At 30.6% G+C, this 21,416-nt stretch overlaps 2 protein-coding genes, 1 long non-coding RNA gene and 1 other non-coding gene across 4 annotated transcripts; 3 read left to right on the forward strand and 1 right to left on the reverse strand.

Annotated features, from left to right (window-relative positions):
- The first annotated feature begins 779 nt into the window (after window positions 1-779).
- On the forward strand, window positions 780-21,126 carry LOC143194750 (uncharacterized). Its single transcript, XM_076401426.1, has 6 exons — window positions 780-848; window positions 1,465-1,661; window positions 12,167-12,403; window positions 12,457-12,535; window positions 13,037-13,167; window positions 20,954-21,126. The coding sequence occupies exons 2-6, from the start codon at window positions 1,496-1,498 to the stop codon at window positions 21,010-21,012; spliced, it is 672 nt and encodes a 223-aa protein (XP_076257541.1). The 5' UTR covers window positions 780-848; window positions 1,465-1,495; the 3' UTR covers window positions 21,013-21,126.
- Window positions 8,119-8,919, reverse strand: LOC143194756 (uncharacterized). Its single transcript, XM_076401435.1, has 2 exons — window positions 8,678-8,919; window positions 8,119-8,473 (listed from the first exon to the last, which is right to left on the reverse strand). Exons 1-2 carry the CDS (start codon window positions 8,793-8,795, stop codon window positions 8,256-8,258), a joined length of 336 nt encoding a protein of 111 aa, XP_076257550.1. The 5' UTR covers window positions 8,796-8,919; the 3' UTR covers window positions 8,119-8,255.
- On the forward strand, window positions 12,848-12,921 carry TRNAI-AAU (transfer RNA isoleucine (anticodon AAU)). The gene has a single exon. It is a non-coding gene; the product is annotated as a tRNA-Ile (tRNA).
- LOC143194759 (uncharacterized) lies at window positions 15,742-17,518 on the forward strand. The gene is made up of 2 exons (XR_013005378.1): window positions 15,742-16,708; window positions 16,979-17,518. It is a non-coding gene; the product is annotated as an uncharacterized LOC143194759 (long non-coding RNA).
- Window positions 21,127-21,416: the final 290 nt, after the last annotated feature.

Consider the following 21,416-nt stretch of genomic DNA (forward strand, 5'->3'; position numbering starts at 1 on the left):
TATATATAAAATTCATTATAACTGTTTTAATGGCGATAAATTTAAATAAACATAGTAGTTTATTAGACCTGAACACAATTGTGCGGTTAAACGTGGAACAGATTGAAACTGTTACAAAGTTATTTGATAATAGTTAATGAAAGAAAGTTGCTTTTCTTCTGCATTTAAATGACGCAATGAGGCGGTATTTATAACATTCAATTGTCTAGATCGTATTTATTTCTCTCTATACAATTAGGTTAATAGATTTCGATAACTTTAGCTTTTAGAGAAAGTCGAGTTTGTAAATGTTTTGGTTGTTTTGACATTACCTTAACTATCTTAAGTTAATAACTATATGATATTATTTATTACAAGTGAATTTCTTAGTTACTCCTTTATCGACGTATTCATAACGTAACCATGTAAACATCATAGAGTATATTATTCTCTATGATAAACACAAAAAACAGATTTTAACCTATTATTTTTATTATATAAAAATCTAGTTTTGCATGTTTGTGTTCACAAAATTCAAAAAGTAATGAATTGACTTTAAATATTTATACAATACAGAGTTTTAATACAAAAATATTTATATGTATTTTAGAGATTTAAGTTGACTTATAATTTGTCATAGTTACGTTGCTATGGTAACCGTTATCATTTTAACTGTCCTTATGGATGAAAAGTACATATAGGTTTAGTACAAATAATTTAAAAACTAAATATTTTAAAATAATTTTCTATATTCATAAAAGGTAATTGTTTAAAAGGATATATTTATACTTATTTGTTTTGAAATATGTCAAATGTGTCAAATTTGTGATATCAAAAAGTGTATATCATCTGTTTTCCATAAATTAAAGGTGAGTTAACTTGAAACAGAATATTGTGTTTAATTTAGGCGAGTTTAGGTAGTAATATGATATAATGCTCTGTTATTATTAAATATGATCGTTTTTCCTCTGAATTGTGATTGAATTTAAACGAGCATCGAATATATTGCGTTATTTTAATTTCTGTTCGAAAGTCCTTCATGGTTTGTTATTAAAACTAGGCGAAATTTTAAATTCATTGACCGATAATAACAACATTAAAGGTAAATTGACTTTTTGTTTCTTCTTAAATGACAAAAATCTATCTTACGACACCGTAGCGTTCCGTCTTTTCCTCTGTTGCCGTTTGTTCTACATTTTTAACTATTTCTTCAGTACAAATTGGTTAATTTTAAACGGGTGATTATCTAACTGGTTCCAAACCGCATGAAATTCCCAATTTTCCCTTTCCAAAAATCAAAAACAATTAACAAAAAACCGATTTATAAGAGCCCATAGGCATTTGGTTGTCGTAGTCCGTAATAAACAGCGCGTTGAGTTGCGTTTTTGAAGGTGTGAGCTTTTGGTCCCGCTTGATCAGTGAGTTTGTGTAATTTCGACATCGACGTTGAAAGGGTTTCCTGTTGATTTTGCTGTTTCGTTCCAGTTTCCAACAATTGTCGATTGCACCTAAAACGATGCTTAAATTGGTCGTTTGCACTTTCTTGCTGGCTGTTGGCGTCAGTGCCAAACCAGCCAAAGATCAATTAATGTTGGAGGATCTTGATGACACCGCTATAGTGGAGAGTACTGTGAGGGAAGCCAGGGCGGCACCCAGTCATATATCTGATTTAATTAAACCAGGTAACAATATTATATGTTATGCATTGGTTCTCTGAGCCTGCAGACGTTGTGAAAAGTAGGGGACACAATAAAATAACGTTTTCGGCTGTTTTTTAAATATTCACTCTTAAAACCAACAAGGATTTATGAATGTTTTCTCTGAACGATTTCTCCGTCAATCGTGGGCCGATTTTCAAAATTCTTTTTTTATTTGAAAGAGTGCTCTTCCGAGATGGTTCTATTGCAACCAAATCAGGATATGTTGGGAGAAGGGGGGAAATCGAGAGAAACTCAAATTTCAAAAGCACGTTCAAAGTTTTCACATACTTTTTATCTCAAATAATCAGATATTTGTGTACAATATTATTGCTGAGCTGATATGATGGCAAATCGGAAGTCGTTCAGTGCAAATGCCATTCAGTTTGTTTTCTAACCACTAACTATAGTATATAAGATCTCATAGAAATATTGTCGACAACTGCTTCGTAATGGTTAACACGTCTAGCTCTCAAACGGAGGTGGCAGGTTCGATTCCCAGCGGGGATGATAATTTTTTGTTGTTTAGTTAGGACATTTATCAATTCAACTGGTTAGGTAACGGACTCCGGGGCCTGAATCATTGTTCATTTATTTCTAGTTTTCCTCATACGGGCTGCGTCTTTACTTGGCTTACCCATTTTAATATTAAATAAAATAACTGCGTAATTTATTGAGTAAATATCTAACATTAAAAAGAGAAAAATAAAATATTTTTAACAAACAAATTGAATCAATTTAAAAAAATAAATAAGGAAATCACTAAAACTTAAAAATATAATCAAACTTAGATTTAGAACACACAAAATACATTTTAAAATAAAATATGTCCATAATCGTTGTAATAATTAAATTAAACTAAACAAAAACCTTATGTAACTTATCCACTACACGTATTTTATATTCTACTATATACACACAATTTAGCTTAATACCTAACTAAATATATTTATCTAATTACAATATTATTTTAATTACTATGAACTGATCACATTGAATTCGGTGCCGAGCTCAAATAACTCAAAAATGATAATTTAATATTATGACATGTACAAAAAATTAAATTACCAACCAAATTTAAAATAGTATCACTCTTTGGGTTCGGCACCGACTTCAAATACGGGTAGGTTAAATAAGTTAAGGTTAAAATATTTTTATTACAACGATTATTATTTACATATTTTATTTAAAGATGTTTTTTCTGCTAAAAATCTCAGTTTGATTATTTTTTAATTTTTAGTGAGTTCCTTATTTATTTTTTTGAAGTCGGTTCAATATTTTTGTTAAAAATATTTTATTTTTTGTACAGTATTGATTAGGGGGGACAAATTCTTCACGTAATTTTCAGATATTTTGTGTATTATATCACAAGATTGATTAACATTGCATTTCTTATTCAATCCTGTTACTTAAGAGTATTTTTATTATTCGTTTTCATTTGTATTACGAGAATTCTAAACTGCGGCTATATACTTACGGTTTGTATCAACATGTATTCTCAACATCGTTTTCGTTTTCATATATTTATTTACTAAATTCAAGGAATACATAAAATCGGTCGTATTTTTTGAATAATCGAATCTGCATAAACAATACTAAATAATATTAGTATAGCTGTGGAATATTTGAAAGCAAAAATAAATATTTTTCAGAATCTTGATGACTTTTACTTAAAAAATCACTTGCGCAGAACGTGGTGGATTATTTCAGCAGAGATGGTAGCGGTGATTTTCAAAGCTTGAATGTTTCTTACTTGAAATAGTTTATGGGTAGTGGTCATTGAGCACCTTTAATCCACCATTTGTGACCTTACAGCTTCAACTACAATACTTTTTCCTGAACTCCACTTAACTACATCGAGGAATGCTTCGAATAACTGCGGGACGATTGTCAGTACGTCAACCTGTCCTCTTTTCTTGATAATTAATTTGATTCCGGTTAATTGAATGAATTCAAAAGAGAGGCTGTTCTGATGATCTTACCGGAATCCTACCGACTATATCATCCTACAGCTACTAACTTCAAGGAATATATAAAATCGGTCGTATTTTTTGAATAATCGAATCTACGTAAACAATACTAAATAATATTTATATAGCTGTGGAATATTTGAAAGCAAACATAAATATTTTTCAGAATCTTGATAACTTTTACATCTTAAAAATTCAAGTGCGCAGAACGTGGTGGATTTTTTCAGCAGGGATGGTAGCGGTGATTTTCAAAGCTTGAATGTTTCCTACTTGGAATAGTTTATGGGTAGTGGTCGTTGAGCACCTTCAATCCACCATTTGTGACCTTACAGCTTCAGCTGCGATACTTTTTCCTGAACTCCACTTAACTACATCGAGGAATGCTTCGAATAACTGCGAAACGATTTCCAATACGTCAACCTGTCCTCTTTTCTTGATAATTAATTTGAATCCGGTTAATTGAATAAATTCAAAAGAGAGGCTGTTCTGATGATCTTACCGGAATCCTACCGACTACATTAGTTATTAAATAAGAAACGGATTTAATTTAAAAAATATTAATTTACTTGAAAATATTATTTTATTTAAAGGAAAAAAGAGGCGACTGGTTGAATGGTGATACAAAGGGGCACTGAGGGTAAAAACGGGTAGAAATCATCTATCTATTTTTAAATATATCACTTTCCCATTCCCATGTAACACCATTCAAAATACTTGGAATACTCAAACCACAGTGTAGTCCATAGCCGTATAATGTAACACACATATATATATATATATATATATATATATATATATATATATATATATATATATATGTATATTTGTATAGTAGTGATAAATATTTTTAAAATAATTTACTTAGATTTTTAAAACCATGATATATCAATTATAAAATGTGAAAGGGTTTAAAATAATAAAACTTTTTTTAAGGAAAGAAGAGGCGACTTGTTGAACGGCGATACAAAATAACATGAGAAAACTTCTACTGAATCTATTTGAACATAAAAATCAAACTGTCTATGCCTAGACATTCAGTCGTAACAGAACCATCCCGCCACTTCTTCGCATTCATAGTCAAGTCCGTTAACAATCGCGTGATATAAAATATATACAGTGATAAAGTACGTATTTAGTTTACTGGCTAGTATTACGTTACGTTAGCATAATATATTATTTCAATGATGTCAAAGGGAGCTTATGTTGATTTATTTTGTTCACAACGTATATAAAATGATCAATGTCAATTATATCATGCAGCCTTTAATAAAGCAAACCAAGCAACAAACTAAATAAATTGAGATGTGGTGGACAGGTCAACATTTTACAGGTTTAGATTTAATTTAAATAAGTTCGTTTAAGTTGTTTGTTTTTGACTAGTGGAAGATTGAACTCTGGAATCGCTGACTATTGCTCGAGCAGTGTGTCGAATGGAGCTGTCAGGTTGGAAGTATATAGTCATTTAGGTCTATAGAAACATTTAAGAACTATAAGCAACCGTCTCAAATTACAGTACATAACCAAAATTGTCTTCATTATGATGTTCTGATAGTTATTTTTAATCGAATTTATTCATATAATATTCATTTACTTTAATCAATTATTAAAATGATAATTCAGTTGCTGTAGAACTTTCTGTGTGAAAAGCTGAACTAAATTATTTTCACAAGCCTCTTTTGAAGGCAATTTTATAACGATTTAGAGCAGATCATTTACTTAAGCGATTTTCTACATGTCATTTATATAACAAAAATCATAATAAATATTTCTTACCTACTGGATTCTGTGAGACTAATTAGAACCATTAAGGGTAAATATCGGTTGCAGAGATCGGCACAAATAGTAGTTAGGTAGTGCAAGGTCTGGACTGTACGATCATCTGGTAACTGGATCAAAACTTCTCGGCCAATATCTCTTAATTTTTGTTGAGTTATTAAACAAAAAATGTGTTGAGTTTTACTTTTATCTTTACTATATTTTTATGAGTATTTACTTTCCTCTTGATCAATTCAAGCTTTTTAAAAATGTTTAATCGGTTATATCGATGGTTTCTTTCCAATCCCACCAAACATTTAGCTGTCGCCTTTGCAATCCTTATGGAAATGTGTTCTTGGTTGTTTACATTTGAAGTACAATCAAGTAATATCGAAAGATATGTTGCCTTCTTCATTTAATTTAAAACATTATTTCTTATATTATCATCTAATTTAATTGTTTAATTTTGAATTTTATCTCAATTTTATTTTATCAAGATAACTCCACTCCAACATAACTGGACTAATTATATATAACTGCATCAAAATTTGTTATGATTCTAAACATTTCAGTAAATTTCCATTAGTTCTTTCAAATAGTTTATTACGACGAAAAGCCAAGTTTTGTTTAGGTAGAAAATTGAATTGTATAAATTATTGTTTGGATGACACTCCGCCATTATTTAGTTTCACTTTTTAATAATTTTTGCATTTCGGAATCTACAGTTCGATTCTATATTATTTTTTCCAGTAAATCTGACCGGAAAGGACTTCCTTTTTTCGTGAATTTTCACATATTTACTTAAGTACTGCCGATGGTAAAAACTGCCCTGAATGCTTAATTTAGCATTTTTAAAGGTTATTATTATATTTTTCCTAATTGTACTTAACTGTATATTCTAGTAGTATGTATTTTACTTTAATCTGAGAACATATATATCTTTTTATATTATTTTTTGTTTTCTCCATTGCTGTATTCTGATATCACTGTATATGTCTTCAGTTTCTTCTGTTACTATCTGTGTATAATATATTTTTGATAAAATTAGATTTAAACACTGCATTCTCCTTATGCATTTACCATATCACATCTTATATTAATTATATACTTTTATAACATTTAGTTGTTTCCATTCTCATCACCCTGAACTCCTTGGTAAATGACAGCATTTAATCATAATCCCACATCCAAAAAGTCTTATTCACTCACTGTCAGTTTCTGAGCCACTATTCTAATCAATAGCTAAGCTGTTCATTTCCAATATAACACTAGTTTCCAATTCCACCATTTGTCAATTCTTCTTCTGTGTGTCTGATGTAGTTCATTCAAACCGAAAAGTATTATTGTAGACAATCCTTCTTTCCACATATCCAAATAGATCTTGCTTGTATATCGTTGTAACCTGCATGTTTATTGTAGTGATCCTTTGCCACATTCCATAACAATTCGATTTGATTGAATATGCAGTGAAGAGGAGGATTTATTTCTAAAAAAGTAAGTTACACAAGACAAAAATCTTCCTTAATTTTATTATATCTTTTTAAAAACTGTATTCTTTTAAACGCAATCTTTTGGAGTCCCATTACACCTTTTCATGGTTTATCTTTAAACTATTTAAACCCTATAGTGTATGAAGGGATGACTTACGCCCCTTAAAGACTACAACTAAGTATTCTATAGATATTTCTTATATTAACTATCCAATGAAAACTATTCACTGTTTTTATACATTTCATAAACTTCATCTCGAATAGAGCTAACATCAAGGTGATCTTGAATCGCCAGCTACTTTGTATTAGACGCTTTCTTTTCTGTGAATCCAACAATATAATTACAAATAATAATCGGCGACTTTAAATTTATCAAAACAAGTAAACGTTTTCCGGTTTATAACATTTTATTATTACTAATGTATTAAATTGAACTTTGCGTACATTTGAGAAGACAAATTTCATAGGATTATTCGCTTACATGTTCGAACGCATCAGATAGCATGCATCTCTTTTTAACTAGAATAAAATGAGAAGAAAAATATTATCTGGTATTAAAACGAATTTACAAACTGCAATAGGCAACACAATATGCATCGTGGGCATGCGAGTTCATTGTTATTTTCGATAGAGTACAGTTTTATGTTGAAAATATATAGGACCTTTTTCGATTAGTTTTTGCACGTGGGCTGAAAATAATATTCGACTAAAGAACTGGACAGTTAGATATATGTGAATATGCTCTCTTACTTACTTGGTATGATGGTACCGAGTAAAATGTATCTAAACTTGAATCCATTGGATCGTCAAATGTCAGAAAGTGTTTAAATTTAATTTGACGGTACCTTTCACGTTTTGGTGACACTTTGCTCAGCATGACCTTGCTTATATAGATTGTGCGTCGCTAAGCATCTGGTATATTGTCTATATACTTATGTGACTATAATAGATATAGACTAGATAGAGACTATGCGGACATTTGAACATTATTATATGCGTTGTATTAAACGTAATGGCATATATAGGCCACGTTAAAAGTTTATTTCATTCCATTTTAACACTGACTTGTGCTTATTGAAAAACGCATTAGATCTATTTTTCATGACCGGTAATAATTCGATGTAAATATGCTTTTTTTGTCGTTTAAGCAGTAATTTCTATTCGTAAAAAAGCCAATCTCTTTAATTGATATTTGACATTTGAAGACAATATATTGATTGTTTATTTAACAGACCGATTTCACAGAGGTATTTTGATGTTCGATAGATCGAACATGGGAATTTTTAAATAAATATATTATTACATTTAATTGTATTTCGAGTAGTGCGATATGGATGTCGCAACTTCGTGAATGGAGAAAAGGGTTAAGGCCACTTAGAAAGCATGCTTATCTCGCACGTTTCAGATAACACCCGTCTCTCAAACGTATGAATAATCGAAAAAATGCTTGTTTTCTTTTTACTGTACGTGGCTTGTTGTTTTAACGTGAAAAACTTTATCTGATACGTGCCATCGTTCACCCTCCGCTTATCAATTATGCACTGAACGATACGTCGTCGCATCACAGTTGTTTGTAGACTGTCTGAAATGAAAAAATCAAAAATAATTATAATTATCTTTTTGTTTATTTGATAAATTCTCTCTTGATTTGGATTTGTTGCTAATACGAATATTTTTTAAATTATTATTTATTATGGCAAGTTAATAAATTAACGCTAATAATCTATTTGTTTTTTTACTAATTTTCTACGGATTTTTTAAATTATATTTTAAAGTCTTCTTTTACCAACTAGGGGTTTATCTGGACTGGACCTACAGTTTAACGTGAGCTCCGAACCACGGTCCTCAGCATTAAGCCTACCGACTGGCGAGTGACCAACTTCAGAAATCATCCCAGAAGACATCCGATCTTACCCAGCCTGGTTACTGGCGTGACTGGGTTCATTTTCCTTGTCGGATTTCACACTCTTACCTAGGACAATCACAAATTTTAAATAATCACAAATATAAATTTATGACCCATTCGAACTCACTATCGGGCTATCGCAACAGTACTATCCAAGCCGGCTAATTTTTTCTACGATTTTAAAATTACAAAGTATTTATTCTACGTCACTGTTTTTAATGTGCACTGAGTTTTACTTATAACTTAAATTGTTTTACTTTCATTAATCCTCTGACTAAGCCATTATTATCTAGGAACTGGGGAACCTCAATATTGACGTGTTAATGGAGCCTGTCTTTATGTCTTTGGGTCTTGATTAACATCACGACAATTTTTACATAATCATAGTACATTATGAATGTACTATGACGCATCAACAATATCTCGCAGTACCTTGTTTTGGAATCTTCAAATAATATTTCTATTGTTTTGGCTGGTACAACAGAGTTGAACACTATAAGTTCATACTGACTTCAAGACTTGTTGGTCAAGTAAAAGCTTATTATATAGTGATAGGGATGTCTATTTACCGAATAATCAGTACATTTTCTTGTACATCACCTTGAGTTCTTCACATTTTTTCTTAACATGTGGCGTCACCTGAGTTTAACATCAAATATCATTCCAAGATATTTACCTGTATTTCCATACTGAACTCCTTGTTGATTTATATATATTGGCTTTTTGTTGGCAATCAATCAATATGCAGTGATTTATTGGGTATTTGCAGTATTTGGGCAATAGTTTGTAACTTTTTGAGTATTTTAGTGTTGTTATCTTCAATGCCAATCATCTGCAAATGTACAATAGCGACAATATTTTCATTGAATGTAGGCAAGTTTCAAGTGTACAACATATAAAGGACTGGTCCCAATACACTTCCCTGTAGCACACCTGTCTATATTTTCGTCAAGTTAGAGTAGGTATCTTCTTGTTTGACTCCGAAATATCGGGTATATATGACGGTAAAACTTTTGACTGTTGGTCAAGGAGAAACATTTTAATCTTATGCTTTAAACCCTCATGTCAAACTTTATCGAAAACTTGAGTAATATCTAAAAATATTGCAGAACATATTTTATTTGCTTCTAGTGATTTTTTTATGACATCGGTGATTCTGTGAACCTGGCCAAGAGTGCAATGTTGTTTCCTGAAATCAAATTGGTGATTTAATCCTTTTCAATGGAAATTTTTGAAATAATCTGGACTTAGGTTTCATGAAGTGGTTTTGCTGGTTTAGCGATTATAATTACTTCAGCTACCTTCCACAGTTGTTGTACATATTGCAGTCTGAATGTAGCATTTATTAGGTTGATGATCTTAATTTAGTGCTTGGAAGTTTCTTTAATATTTTCCCGGTAATAAGGTCTAAACCACGAGACTTTTTGCACTAATATTTTTTTTAACTTAATTTAGAGTGACAAATGGAATTTTCATTCTTTCCTTTTCATATATATAATAAAGGATTTCTTGATAAAATTCTAAGATATAAAATTCTGGATTAGTCTAAGAGAGCCATTAACATTGTCACCAAATCAAATATTCATTACCATAAATGCTTGCTGTGCATACGGCGAAATCATCAAGGTGCAATCTATTACGAGCTCCTAAGACCGAGTGAAACTGTTACTACAGATCAACAACAGACGCAAAACCATCCTCTCGCATTACAACGCTCACCCACATATGGCAAGACTTGTAAAGAATACACTGTTGCAGCTAGAAAAGGAAGTTCTGACGCACCCGCAGGATAGCCACTTATTTAAATCGATGTAGCATGGCTTGATTGACAGGCAGTTTTGAAATAGTAAAAAAACGCACAAATGGATCGATGATTGGATCGCTACAAAACCAACTTAGTCTCTAATAAATGATTTCTTGATAAAATGCGTTTCTGATATCAGACACACATTTATCGTATTTAAATCAAATTTTGTATTTTCATTTTTTAAATGAGCCTTTTTCCTTAGAATCTCCTTCAAGTTGTTTAATCCATACTCAATAAAGAATTCCTCATTCACAAGTGGTAGTGTGTTTATTTGTCCCTATTACAGGTATAGAGGCATAATTTGGGTTTTCTTAGTTAGTTATGTTTATATTTTTCTTTTGCACATTTAATATATCTTTTTCCACGTTCTCATTTTTTGTTTTAACCTTATAACTATTTTTGTTTCGGACTTTTTGTTATTCATTTAAAACACAACTTCGGTAACTAGCAATTAATTAATATAATTATGAGCGGGTAATTATATTTAGTTTAGATAATAATATATACGATTGGTTATATATGGAGAAATCTGTATATCAATACAATTATGTATGGGTTTTTTCAATTATAGCGGGTACATGTTAATATAGAATGAAAGAACTTTTGTGTGAAGTAACTTTTTATTTGAAATGCTTATAAATGGCATCATGTATGGAATATAACATGCCGCTGTGGCTCAAGGATCTCAGTGGTCTAACTTCCAATGACCACAGCAGGATCTAGGCTGTGTTTGAGCGATGGCTTAGGTTTCTTCTTGGCTTTCGACATCAGAAAATCCCGCAAGAATAAGTCTAGTGCGGTTACATTGGACGATCATGGTCTCTGCGAGATATGACCGTACGGTTAAGTTGTTCATTTCATATATCGTTCTGCATATGACCCTTTCATAATATACATTAAAATACACCATTCACCATAATCTCTTTACTCTTTATACATGCTCCAATTTCCGGCGTGCCATATTGAAAGAATATATATAAATTTAACATCATACGACACATTTTAGCTAAATACGAAACATATCAATAAAAGCAGTACAAGGGATCACGTGAATTTCCTTGTTCTATATTATAATATTATAATATTTCTTTGTTCTTTATAAATATATCCTTGTGTTTTAGTAATTAATACACAATAATTAGGTAAATTGATGTATCCGATTGATCTACGCATCAATCATATTAAGTTTTTATTACTTCCACCATCTATATCTCAAATTTTAAAAGGCTTTTGCAACTTATGTTTTTGGCTGACTCTTTGAGTATTATGTTGTATTATTATTAGTATTATATTATCCTGAATAAATAATAAATTATAAATAGTCTGCGATGTTAAAATTTATTAGCTATTTATTTTATTGTTTCATTGCTCATATTTATAAAAGTATAACATTGTACTATTAATGTATACTTTTCACTGTTTAAATTAAAATTCCAATAGGTTCAGTAGAATAACTTTATTATTTCTATATCAATACATATATAAGATTACATATTTGAATAAATAAATATTTCAATTTGAGTTATGTTATTGTATAAATATTAAATATTTTTATTTTGCAGGAGTTAAAGATGCTTTTCTATATGTATATGGGGATGCAGAAAAAGACGACGGAGATGTTCATGGTTATTCGAAAAAAATGAACGACAAAGGCCAGGACGGTTACAAACATTATGATAGTTTCCATAAGAAAGACGGAGATAAGTACGGATACGAAAAACATGCCGAATACGGACAAGAGAATAAGGCCTACATTGAAGATGAAGTGGAAAAAGCTATCCAGGAATCTCACGCACAAGGTAAGAGATAATGGATGTGTTGAATGTTTTTTTAATTATTGGATTTCATTTAGCCGGCGGCGGAAAAGGAGGTAAAGGAGGTAAAGGAGAAGAAAGCCAGAAATTATACAGTGTCCTTAAGGAATTTGAATCGTACGTATTATAATTTTTTTGGTAACATCTTTATTAGATATGCTTAGTACAATCTTAATTATAAATTAATTTATTACTACATCTCATTTGTAATTGGATTAATTCACAAGCAAGCCGAGAGCGAGATAAATACATCAATAGGTATTCCTCAATTATAAAATTATAATAACTTAAGCTATAGTTTACACTACAGGTATACACTTTATATAAGTTCGTATGGTTTGGTTCACTTTAATCTTCTGATATTCTAGGTGTTTACGTATTATAATTAATAATTCAGTTTATATAAGAGGTTGCTAAAAACCATCCAACGGCCCATTAGCTCAGTTGGTTAGAGCGTCGTGCTAATAACGCGAAGGTCGCGGGTTCGATCCCCCCATGGGCCATTAACTTTTTTATTTTTAAATATTTATTTTTTAAAATATAGACGTAATCTAAACTGATTTTTAATAAAATGCATAAATTAAAATAACAACACATTAAATCATTAATATCATTTAGCGATGACAAGAAACAAGGTAAGAAGAAAGCCGAAAGCGAATATGATTTCTTCGATGATAGTGGCCTAGAATTTGGAAACTATGGCGAAGAATCTTCAGAGGGTGCTAAAGCAGAAGATGGATCTGTCGAAGGTAGGCCCGTTTTTTAATTTTATTATTAAATTTCATTAATATTATTATAAGTGTATTTGTAAAATGTACAATTTATATATAAGAACTGTGAATTATTTTGAAGGATATTTTAGTAAGTGTAGTGAAGGGTCTCTATTTAGATGATTTTTGGCATTATTCTTATTCCACGTTAGAAAACAGAAACATTCTTTGACTTTTGACCCATGGGCATTTTTATAAGAACTTAGATTTATAAAAAGTCAGGTATTTGCCATTGATAGGAACATAATATAATTGGACGAGAATTTATGCCGGTAAGAGAAAGGGTACTTCGTTAATATCATCAATTTAAGAAAAACCTTGTCATTAATTGTTGCCGACTAATCTACAATTTGCTTTTAGAATAACTTAAAGTTAAATTTATGTTAGAAGAACCTATTGAACCTTTTTAGTTCTCTATAGAAATAATGTATTAATTTTATTTTTCTGTTATACTAATAAATTTTCTCCATTGCACTATAAAGTGAAATGGTTTTATTTTTAACGTTGGTTTTATGGTTTTATGTCTTATTCGAATGTTATCCAAGAGTAACATTAAATTGGTAATATTATGAGTGTGGAGTCTACATATGTCTCTTTGGGATTGTGTTGATCTTGACGATTTACTGAATATCTCAGTGTAAGTAGTCATTCCAACAGTATTTGGGTGCATCTACGATATAACTTCGGACTTTGTTCAGAAAAAAATACATATTTGCCTATATTTCTTTTCGCGAAAAATCACCATAACTGTTTTTAACTAACAAATTTTCTTTTATTTTAATTGTAGGATCTATTTAAAGTTCCACAGAGTTTTGCATCATTAGCGTTATGAGCATGAAGCCTTTATATTGTATAATATATCTGTTGTAATCTGTTTCAATATCAAGTATCATTAGTGATACTTGTTATGTATATCATGTGTAAAGTAGATAAAAAACATTCAAAAATTTAAAGAAATATATGTTTTTTATCAAGTGTATTTTTCGTTAAGCTTTTGAATAGTACTCGATAACTTAAATCACTACATTTTTTTGAATTAAGCCCTAAAAGTACAACCCCCAATGGTGTTAGTAGTTTGATTTTTAAATACATTTAAATGATTGTCCGAATATACCCACAGAAGTATTCATCATTGATTGTAAATCTGGATTTGTGATCTTCCAATAATAATTTTTTATTTATAGAATGCTAGATGTTCATGTTATAATAAAATAGGTTAAGGAGTAAGGTCAAAATATTATCAATGTTATGTTGACTGTGCGTATTCTGCGAGTTTCTCTTATAAATCGATGGTTTTTTGAAATAATCGTTTTGTTTAAACAACAATCATTGCTTGACTGAACATAACTGAGCAAATTTGCGTCAACGCTTTTCGATAGCAAGTAAATATCCTTAGATATTTCTTTATTTTTGTATTAGTTGTGTTGATTTTCCGCTATATAAATAACAAATGAACGACCGTGACGTAGACGTGTTGTGTTCATATTTAATTTTGAATAGAATTTAGTCTTTTTGTTATAATTTTTTGATAATCTCTTAAAATATTACAATGGATTTAAAGATAACAGTTCTGGAAAATGTTGCCTAAGGATACGTATCGTAAAAATGATAACATTCAATAATGAAACAGTTGTAACCTGTGCTTTAGTTATGCATTTGGTATATGTTGAAATAACTGATTAAATGTTGCGATGTGATTGAATCAATCAAATCATTCGGAAACTCAATTAAATAATTTAGATTTTTGTGTTAGAATGACTTTAACATTTTTTAACCGACTTCAAGAAATGAGGAGGTTCTATGTTTGGCTGTATATGGTTTTTTTAATGTATGTTCGCCGATTTCTCTGTGAATTGTGGGCCGATTTTCAAAATTCTTTTTTTATTGGAAAGAGTGCACATGTGAGGTCCACTGGAACCAAATCAGGATCTGATTGTGGAATCCGAGTAAATCGAGGGAAACCCTCAAATTTTAAAGGCACCTACAAAATTTTCACATTTTTATTTATCTAAAATAATCAGATATTTTTGTATAATGTTATTGCTGAACTGATGTGACTGTATCATATGAGAAGTCGAAAATCGGAAGTCGTTAGGTGAAAAAGTTATTAAGTTAGCTTTTTAAGCACTAACTGAATCATATGAGAAGTCATAGAAGTGTTTCTTTACTTGGCCTACCCATTGTAATATTTAATAAAATAACTGCGCAATTTATTGAGTCAATATCTAAAACTAAAAAGAGAAAAATGAAATATTTCTAACAAAAAATTGAACCGACTTCAAAAAATAAATAAGGAACTCCCACAAAGTAAAAAATAATCAAACTTAAACAAAACTTTAACACACAAGAAAAAAACGTTTTAAATAAAATATGTACATAATAAACCTTGTAATAACTAAATAAAAATAAACAAAAACCTTATTTAACCCATCTACCACACGTATTTTATATTCTACTGTATACACACACTTTAGCTTAATACCTATTTATTTTATACTTTAGGGTAAATTGATATGGCTGGGTGAAGTGAGGTAAATCGAAATGAAACAGGTGTTTACATTATGTGACCGTTATTTATTGAAGTAATATAAAAATGTAAAAATATAAATGATAAAAAAAAGGCTGGCAAGGGTGATACTTGTTGACGAGGCTTGGGCAGTCGATGGTGGCACGTCTAAACCAAACGATAGTCGAGTAATGAATGAATGGAAATACCCTTCAATAACATCCCAGATAAACGTCTCGGGGTTGCCAGCTATTCGTTATCGGGTTCTAGTTGGCGCTGCTGGCACCCCGCCCGTGTTCAACATCTGGGATTATATTTCTGGGTATATTGTAGACCGTTATTCCACTATGTAAAATTCGACATGCCTCAAGGTCGCTACAATACCTAAACCTATTTATCTATTAGGAATATTATTTTAATTACTACCAACTGATCACTTTGAAGTCTGTGCCGAGCCCAAACAATACAAAAATAATAATAATGACATATACACAAAATTAAATTACGAAAAAAACAAATCTAATTTGTTGCTGTAAAAATCTAAGTTTGATTATGTAAGTGCATATTTAAACATTATAACTCATACATATTATTTATAAATTTAATACAGAATACACTAATGTAAAAAATAACAATTAGTTTAAATAATAATTTATTAGGTGCTGCATGTATTTTAATCAGCGATATCTATTGGGGAACATGCGAAGTATCAGTGTAAACAACCCAACCTAATTCTTGTATTCTAGGGTTTTGACATTTCTGTGTATAAACTACCAATTTTCTATTTATTATTAGTGAGTTATTTGGTTTATGCAGATACTAATCATGGAATGCTCAAAATTAGTTTTTCGACATTTATTGTTTTTGTTTTTTTAACTTGAAGAAAGCTGTTACCGAGGTTCATAAAGTACTTTTATAATCTTATGGTGATATTATAAGATAATTATTTATAAAACTTATTGAACGACTGGAAATTTAGATTACTTGGACTCTTAATGAGTTTTAAAGAGACCAGTAATAGAAAATAACAGACGCAAAGTCATCATCTCGTATGACAACGGTATATGCACCGTTGTAGGAAGGGAAGTTCTGCCGCTTCCAGCGTACTTATCATGCAGATCGATGCAGCATAACTAAACATCACTGAAACATTGATGAAGGGTTAAAAACAAACAAAGATGAGGGAAAGTTGGAAAAGTAGAAAATGATGGAAAATATTCTGATCAATATATACTATACCTATTATTCTCATTAAATATTTTTTAAGGTGAAAAAACGTATTAGGATGGATGCTAGAAACATTAAGCATTTTTTATTTTGAGTGAACTTCAATTAATCATTACCTTGAAGAAATGTTAGACGTGTCAGTTTGGAAGAAAGTAACTGCTGCTGCTTTCCACAAAAAATAACTATAAAACCATTCCATAATTTAGGAGCAAAATATGCTCGCTGTATACTCGTTCTGGTCATTGGGATTTGCGGTGATAATATTAGATGGCCGCAGTCACGCGTAGTTTAACAAGAACTATTATTTTCATCCTTGGATCATCTGAGTTATAAAAGACTGTTTTAGCACAATATAATACACTGTGATTATGCACAATATTCTAGTAATAATGTTTGATGGTCTAAATATTGCACGTAGAATAACTTTATTACTAATAATAGTAACTATAATTAATATTAATTTTTGGTTTGTAGCGTTCATTATTGTATGTTCACTTGTTTATTTTTTCGTAAAATCTGTGTTTTGGTAACTTTATTTAATACCTACTCTTCACAAAATAAAACTAAACTGGTCTTTAACACGTAACATGACCGAGACTAATATAATACCTAAAAATATTAAATATTATTTTGTAGTCGTGTGCAAATGTTATACATAAATATTTCAACGTGCCGAGTGCATCAGGCCAAGGCGCACTAACCGGGCATCGAATTCCTAAGGGAAAACAATCATGAATCATCTAGTAATTAATATTTTTTGGGGTTTTTCTATATTTTCAACTGGCATCATTTTTAACCGACTTCAAAAAAGGAGGAGGTTCTATGTTCGGTTGTATATTTTTTAAAGTGTATGTTCGCCGATTTCTCCGTCAATTATGGACCGATTTTCAAAATTTCTTTTTTAATTGAAAGAGTGCACTTCCGAGGTAGTTCCATAGGAACCAAATCAGGATCTGCTGGGGGAAATCGAGGAAAAACCTCAAATTTCAAAGGCATGCACAATGTTTTCACATATTTTTTATCTAAAACAATCAGATATTTGTGTATAATGTTATTGCTAAACTGATGTGACGAAAAATCGGAAGTAGTTCAGTGTAAAAGCCATTGTTTGCTTAAGCACAAGGCATATCATATAAGAAGTCGTAGAAACGTCGCAGGCAACTGTTTCGGTGATGCAATGGTTAGAACGTTAAGTTCACACGTGGGTTCGATTCCCAACAGGGCGGCAACTTTTTTTGTTCTCGTTTGGTTCTCCAAACCCAGTTCTCCAGCTCCAGGGCCTGAAACGGATCGGATATTTTCAATCATTGTAATTTATTGACTAAATATCTAACAGTAAAAAGAGAAAAATAAAATATTTTTAGCAAAAAAATTGAACCGACTTCAAAAAATAAATCACACATGGCCAAGTGTCTTTCAATATCTCTTGGCTTTAATTATCTGAGGTTTTGGATTATCTCCATGTTCCTCAAGCGATTGGAAATAGTTTCCTGCGTTACACTCAATTATTCTGAATATTGTTCTTGCGTATTGAACAGATCATCATTAATGCATTCAAATTATCGTCTTCATTTTTTATGGCTGTCCAGAACGCTCTTTGTCTTCGATGTCAACATTCCCGTTTTAAAAACCTCGAAATCAGTATTTACATGTTGAAATCGATAGAGCTTGCTTGTTGCCATAAGCTTCACGCATCATTCGATAACATTCAGTCGTCTTTTTTTTTCAAATATAATGTGAATAATGATATTAATATAATGACCTGAATGTCTGATATCACATAACATTGCGTGAGTAGCGTCATCTATTGACCATCCATGAAATTAACTCAGAGCTCTTGTACAGTATGTTAATGTCACAACACTCATTCCATCAATCTATCTAACAACCTGTCTATAGCATTTATGGCGTTAAAATTTGTGAATAAAGTGGTATTAACATTTTTGTTCGTAGGGCCTGTTTTACAATGCAAATGTCCTTTTCGCTGTTAAGATCAATAACATAGTGTTTTAAAAACGACTGTAATGTGTTAAGAACACGAACCTGCTACTGTTTGAGGCTAAAACGTAAAATAACTATTCAGTCTATTCTGTTACTTGTGTTTTATTTAAAACTTAATAAAGTCAGACAATATTAATATTATTAAGTCCATCCAAATAAGTTGTAAGGATTGTGAATTAATTTTGTTGTAATTAATTAATTAATTAATGGATTTGTTGTTATATGATGTACATTCTTATTTTTCAAAGTATTGTCCATGGGTCCAGCAACTCGTTTTTTGAGCTTATTCAAAATCTTCTTAAAAATTGTAATGTTGTTTAAGGAGGCCAATTCTGGCGAATACAGCGTGTGGGGACTGGGCGCCTTATTCTCGCTTTGCTGGTCGGGTTTCGCGGATTTTTAAGCAATTGTCATCGATTTTCAATTTACGGGTGATTTTTTTTGATTTCCTTGAATTCAATTTCCGAAATTATTTTTAGTGAAGTACAGTCAAAACAATTTGTTCGAGCGGGTTTTTGTGTTGAAATTCGGCGAAGATAAATCAATCCAAAAAAAATCTTTCTTTCATAATTCTGGCCTTTGAGACAAGTAGATTTACGCAAACGATGTAAAGAGTAAAATAATATTGGTTGTTGATAATTTAACCCGGTTGAAGGAATTTCTAATGAACAACGCCACCATTTTTACATATTACTATTTTATGATCACAGTAGTAATAAAATTGATAGAGTTTAAGTTACATCGCCTATTTTAAATCCTTTAAAATACTATAATTTACAGTTACAGTATATATTTTTCAATAATAGATTATGGTAAAGCATACTAATAATATAATATGAGGCAATACTATTTATATTTTCGTATTGGCAGCATTAAATGTTTCAGACGCAATATAACGTTTTCATTGGCCACTTGATTTTGTAGGTTTTAAGTACAAAGTTTTATATATCCCAATCTTGTGATATCATCCTTGTAGCATCCTTGGGCGACCACCATGACAAGCATCGATAAGGTGCATGATCAATTGGTCATTAAAACTATAAGTTCCTGTTGGATATCGTATTATCTGACAAATGATCAAAAAATGGCTTGTATCGATTAGTGCAGGGAAATGAGAAAATTTTGTTCAAGGTGCATCAAAAGCTACGTATAACGTTAACAGTGACACATAAGTAATGAACCATGAATATGACTAAGAGTCTGAAACAAAACATAAATGTATTGTAAAACTCTTCTAAGTTCAGAAACCTCATCAAAACCTGCGGTAGAACAACATTCTGAATCAAGTCTTCAGAGTAATTCGTAAAATATGGAGGCGACTTATTCTCTATTTTGACAATTCAAACGCTCATAACATGACCAAATACTGATTTGGTACTCAATAAAATGTTTATTCCAGCATATTAAAAATAAATTGCGCGGTTAACGATTTTTGATAGGAGAAGAAGTGGTTGATAACGCAAATTTTGTTCTTGTGCTTCGAAAATTGCATTGATTTAATTGAATATCTTTTTCATTATTATACCAGATTATTCTTGTGAAAAAATAAAACATTCTGTCTCTAACTGAAACGTGATTAAAAACATGATGAAAATATCTAAGTAATAAATAATTCGTTGGAAAAACCTGTGGACTCTAGAGTAGCGGTCTATTATTCATTGACATGGAAACATGGAGAATACTAACTTAATTTACATTATTATACCTAGTTGACGTATAAATCTGGGGCAGGACTACCGCCTAGTTTATACGGTATATATCCCGAACAGACGTTCTCAGCCTAGTAAACGCCAGAAATTTGAATTTGTCTACGATATTAACATATCGATTTCGACAACAAGCCCCATTTCAATAGTTGGCCATGAATATAATACAAAGATATTTTTTAGTCATACCTATTCATTTCAATACTCAATAAATCGTAAATTAATCGTAATAAAATCGTAAATGACGTGAAATTAATGGAAAAATAAATGTAGTAGTCGTAAAAACTATAATAAAGTAATGTAATTATGTTTTGTTTTGTTTTAGATAATGGCGGGTCAGTCGAAACCGAGGAAGCTGAGGAAAGTGCCGAGTCGTACTACTGAGTGGCTCTTTGTTTATGTCTTCAGTTAATTCCAAACTACACTGTATTTAATTTATTTTCTTTTTAGCTTATTGTTTTAATCGTTATATAAAAATAATAAATATATTTTTTTGAAGTAAGCTTATTTTTTATAGTATACTAAAACTGAGAATTAGTATTGACGGATTTATTATGAATTGTCTATAGTTATTATATATTTACTATAGATTAGGGATGCAGAAAAATATCGATATATCGATATATTGATATTTTCAAAAAAAAATTGGCCGAAATTGGTACTTAATTTGGTGAATTTTGATACTTAATTTTAAAGGTCTATCAAATTATCACTACTTTTTTTCACTGTATATCGATATATTGATATTTTTCAAAAAATATCCAAAACGATATATCGATATAATTTTT

Source organism: Rhynchophorus ferrugineus, unplaced genomic scaffold (genome assembly GCF_030347505.1).
Source record: "Rhynchophorus ferrugineus isolate W39M unplaced genomic scaffold, kcgeb_rfMv2 rfM4, whole genome shotgun sequence".
Taxonomy (NCBI): domain Eukaryota; kingdom Metazoa; phylum Arthropoda; class Insecta; order Coleoptera; family Curculionidae; genus Rhynchophorus; species Rhynchophorus ferrugineus.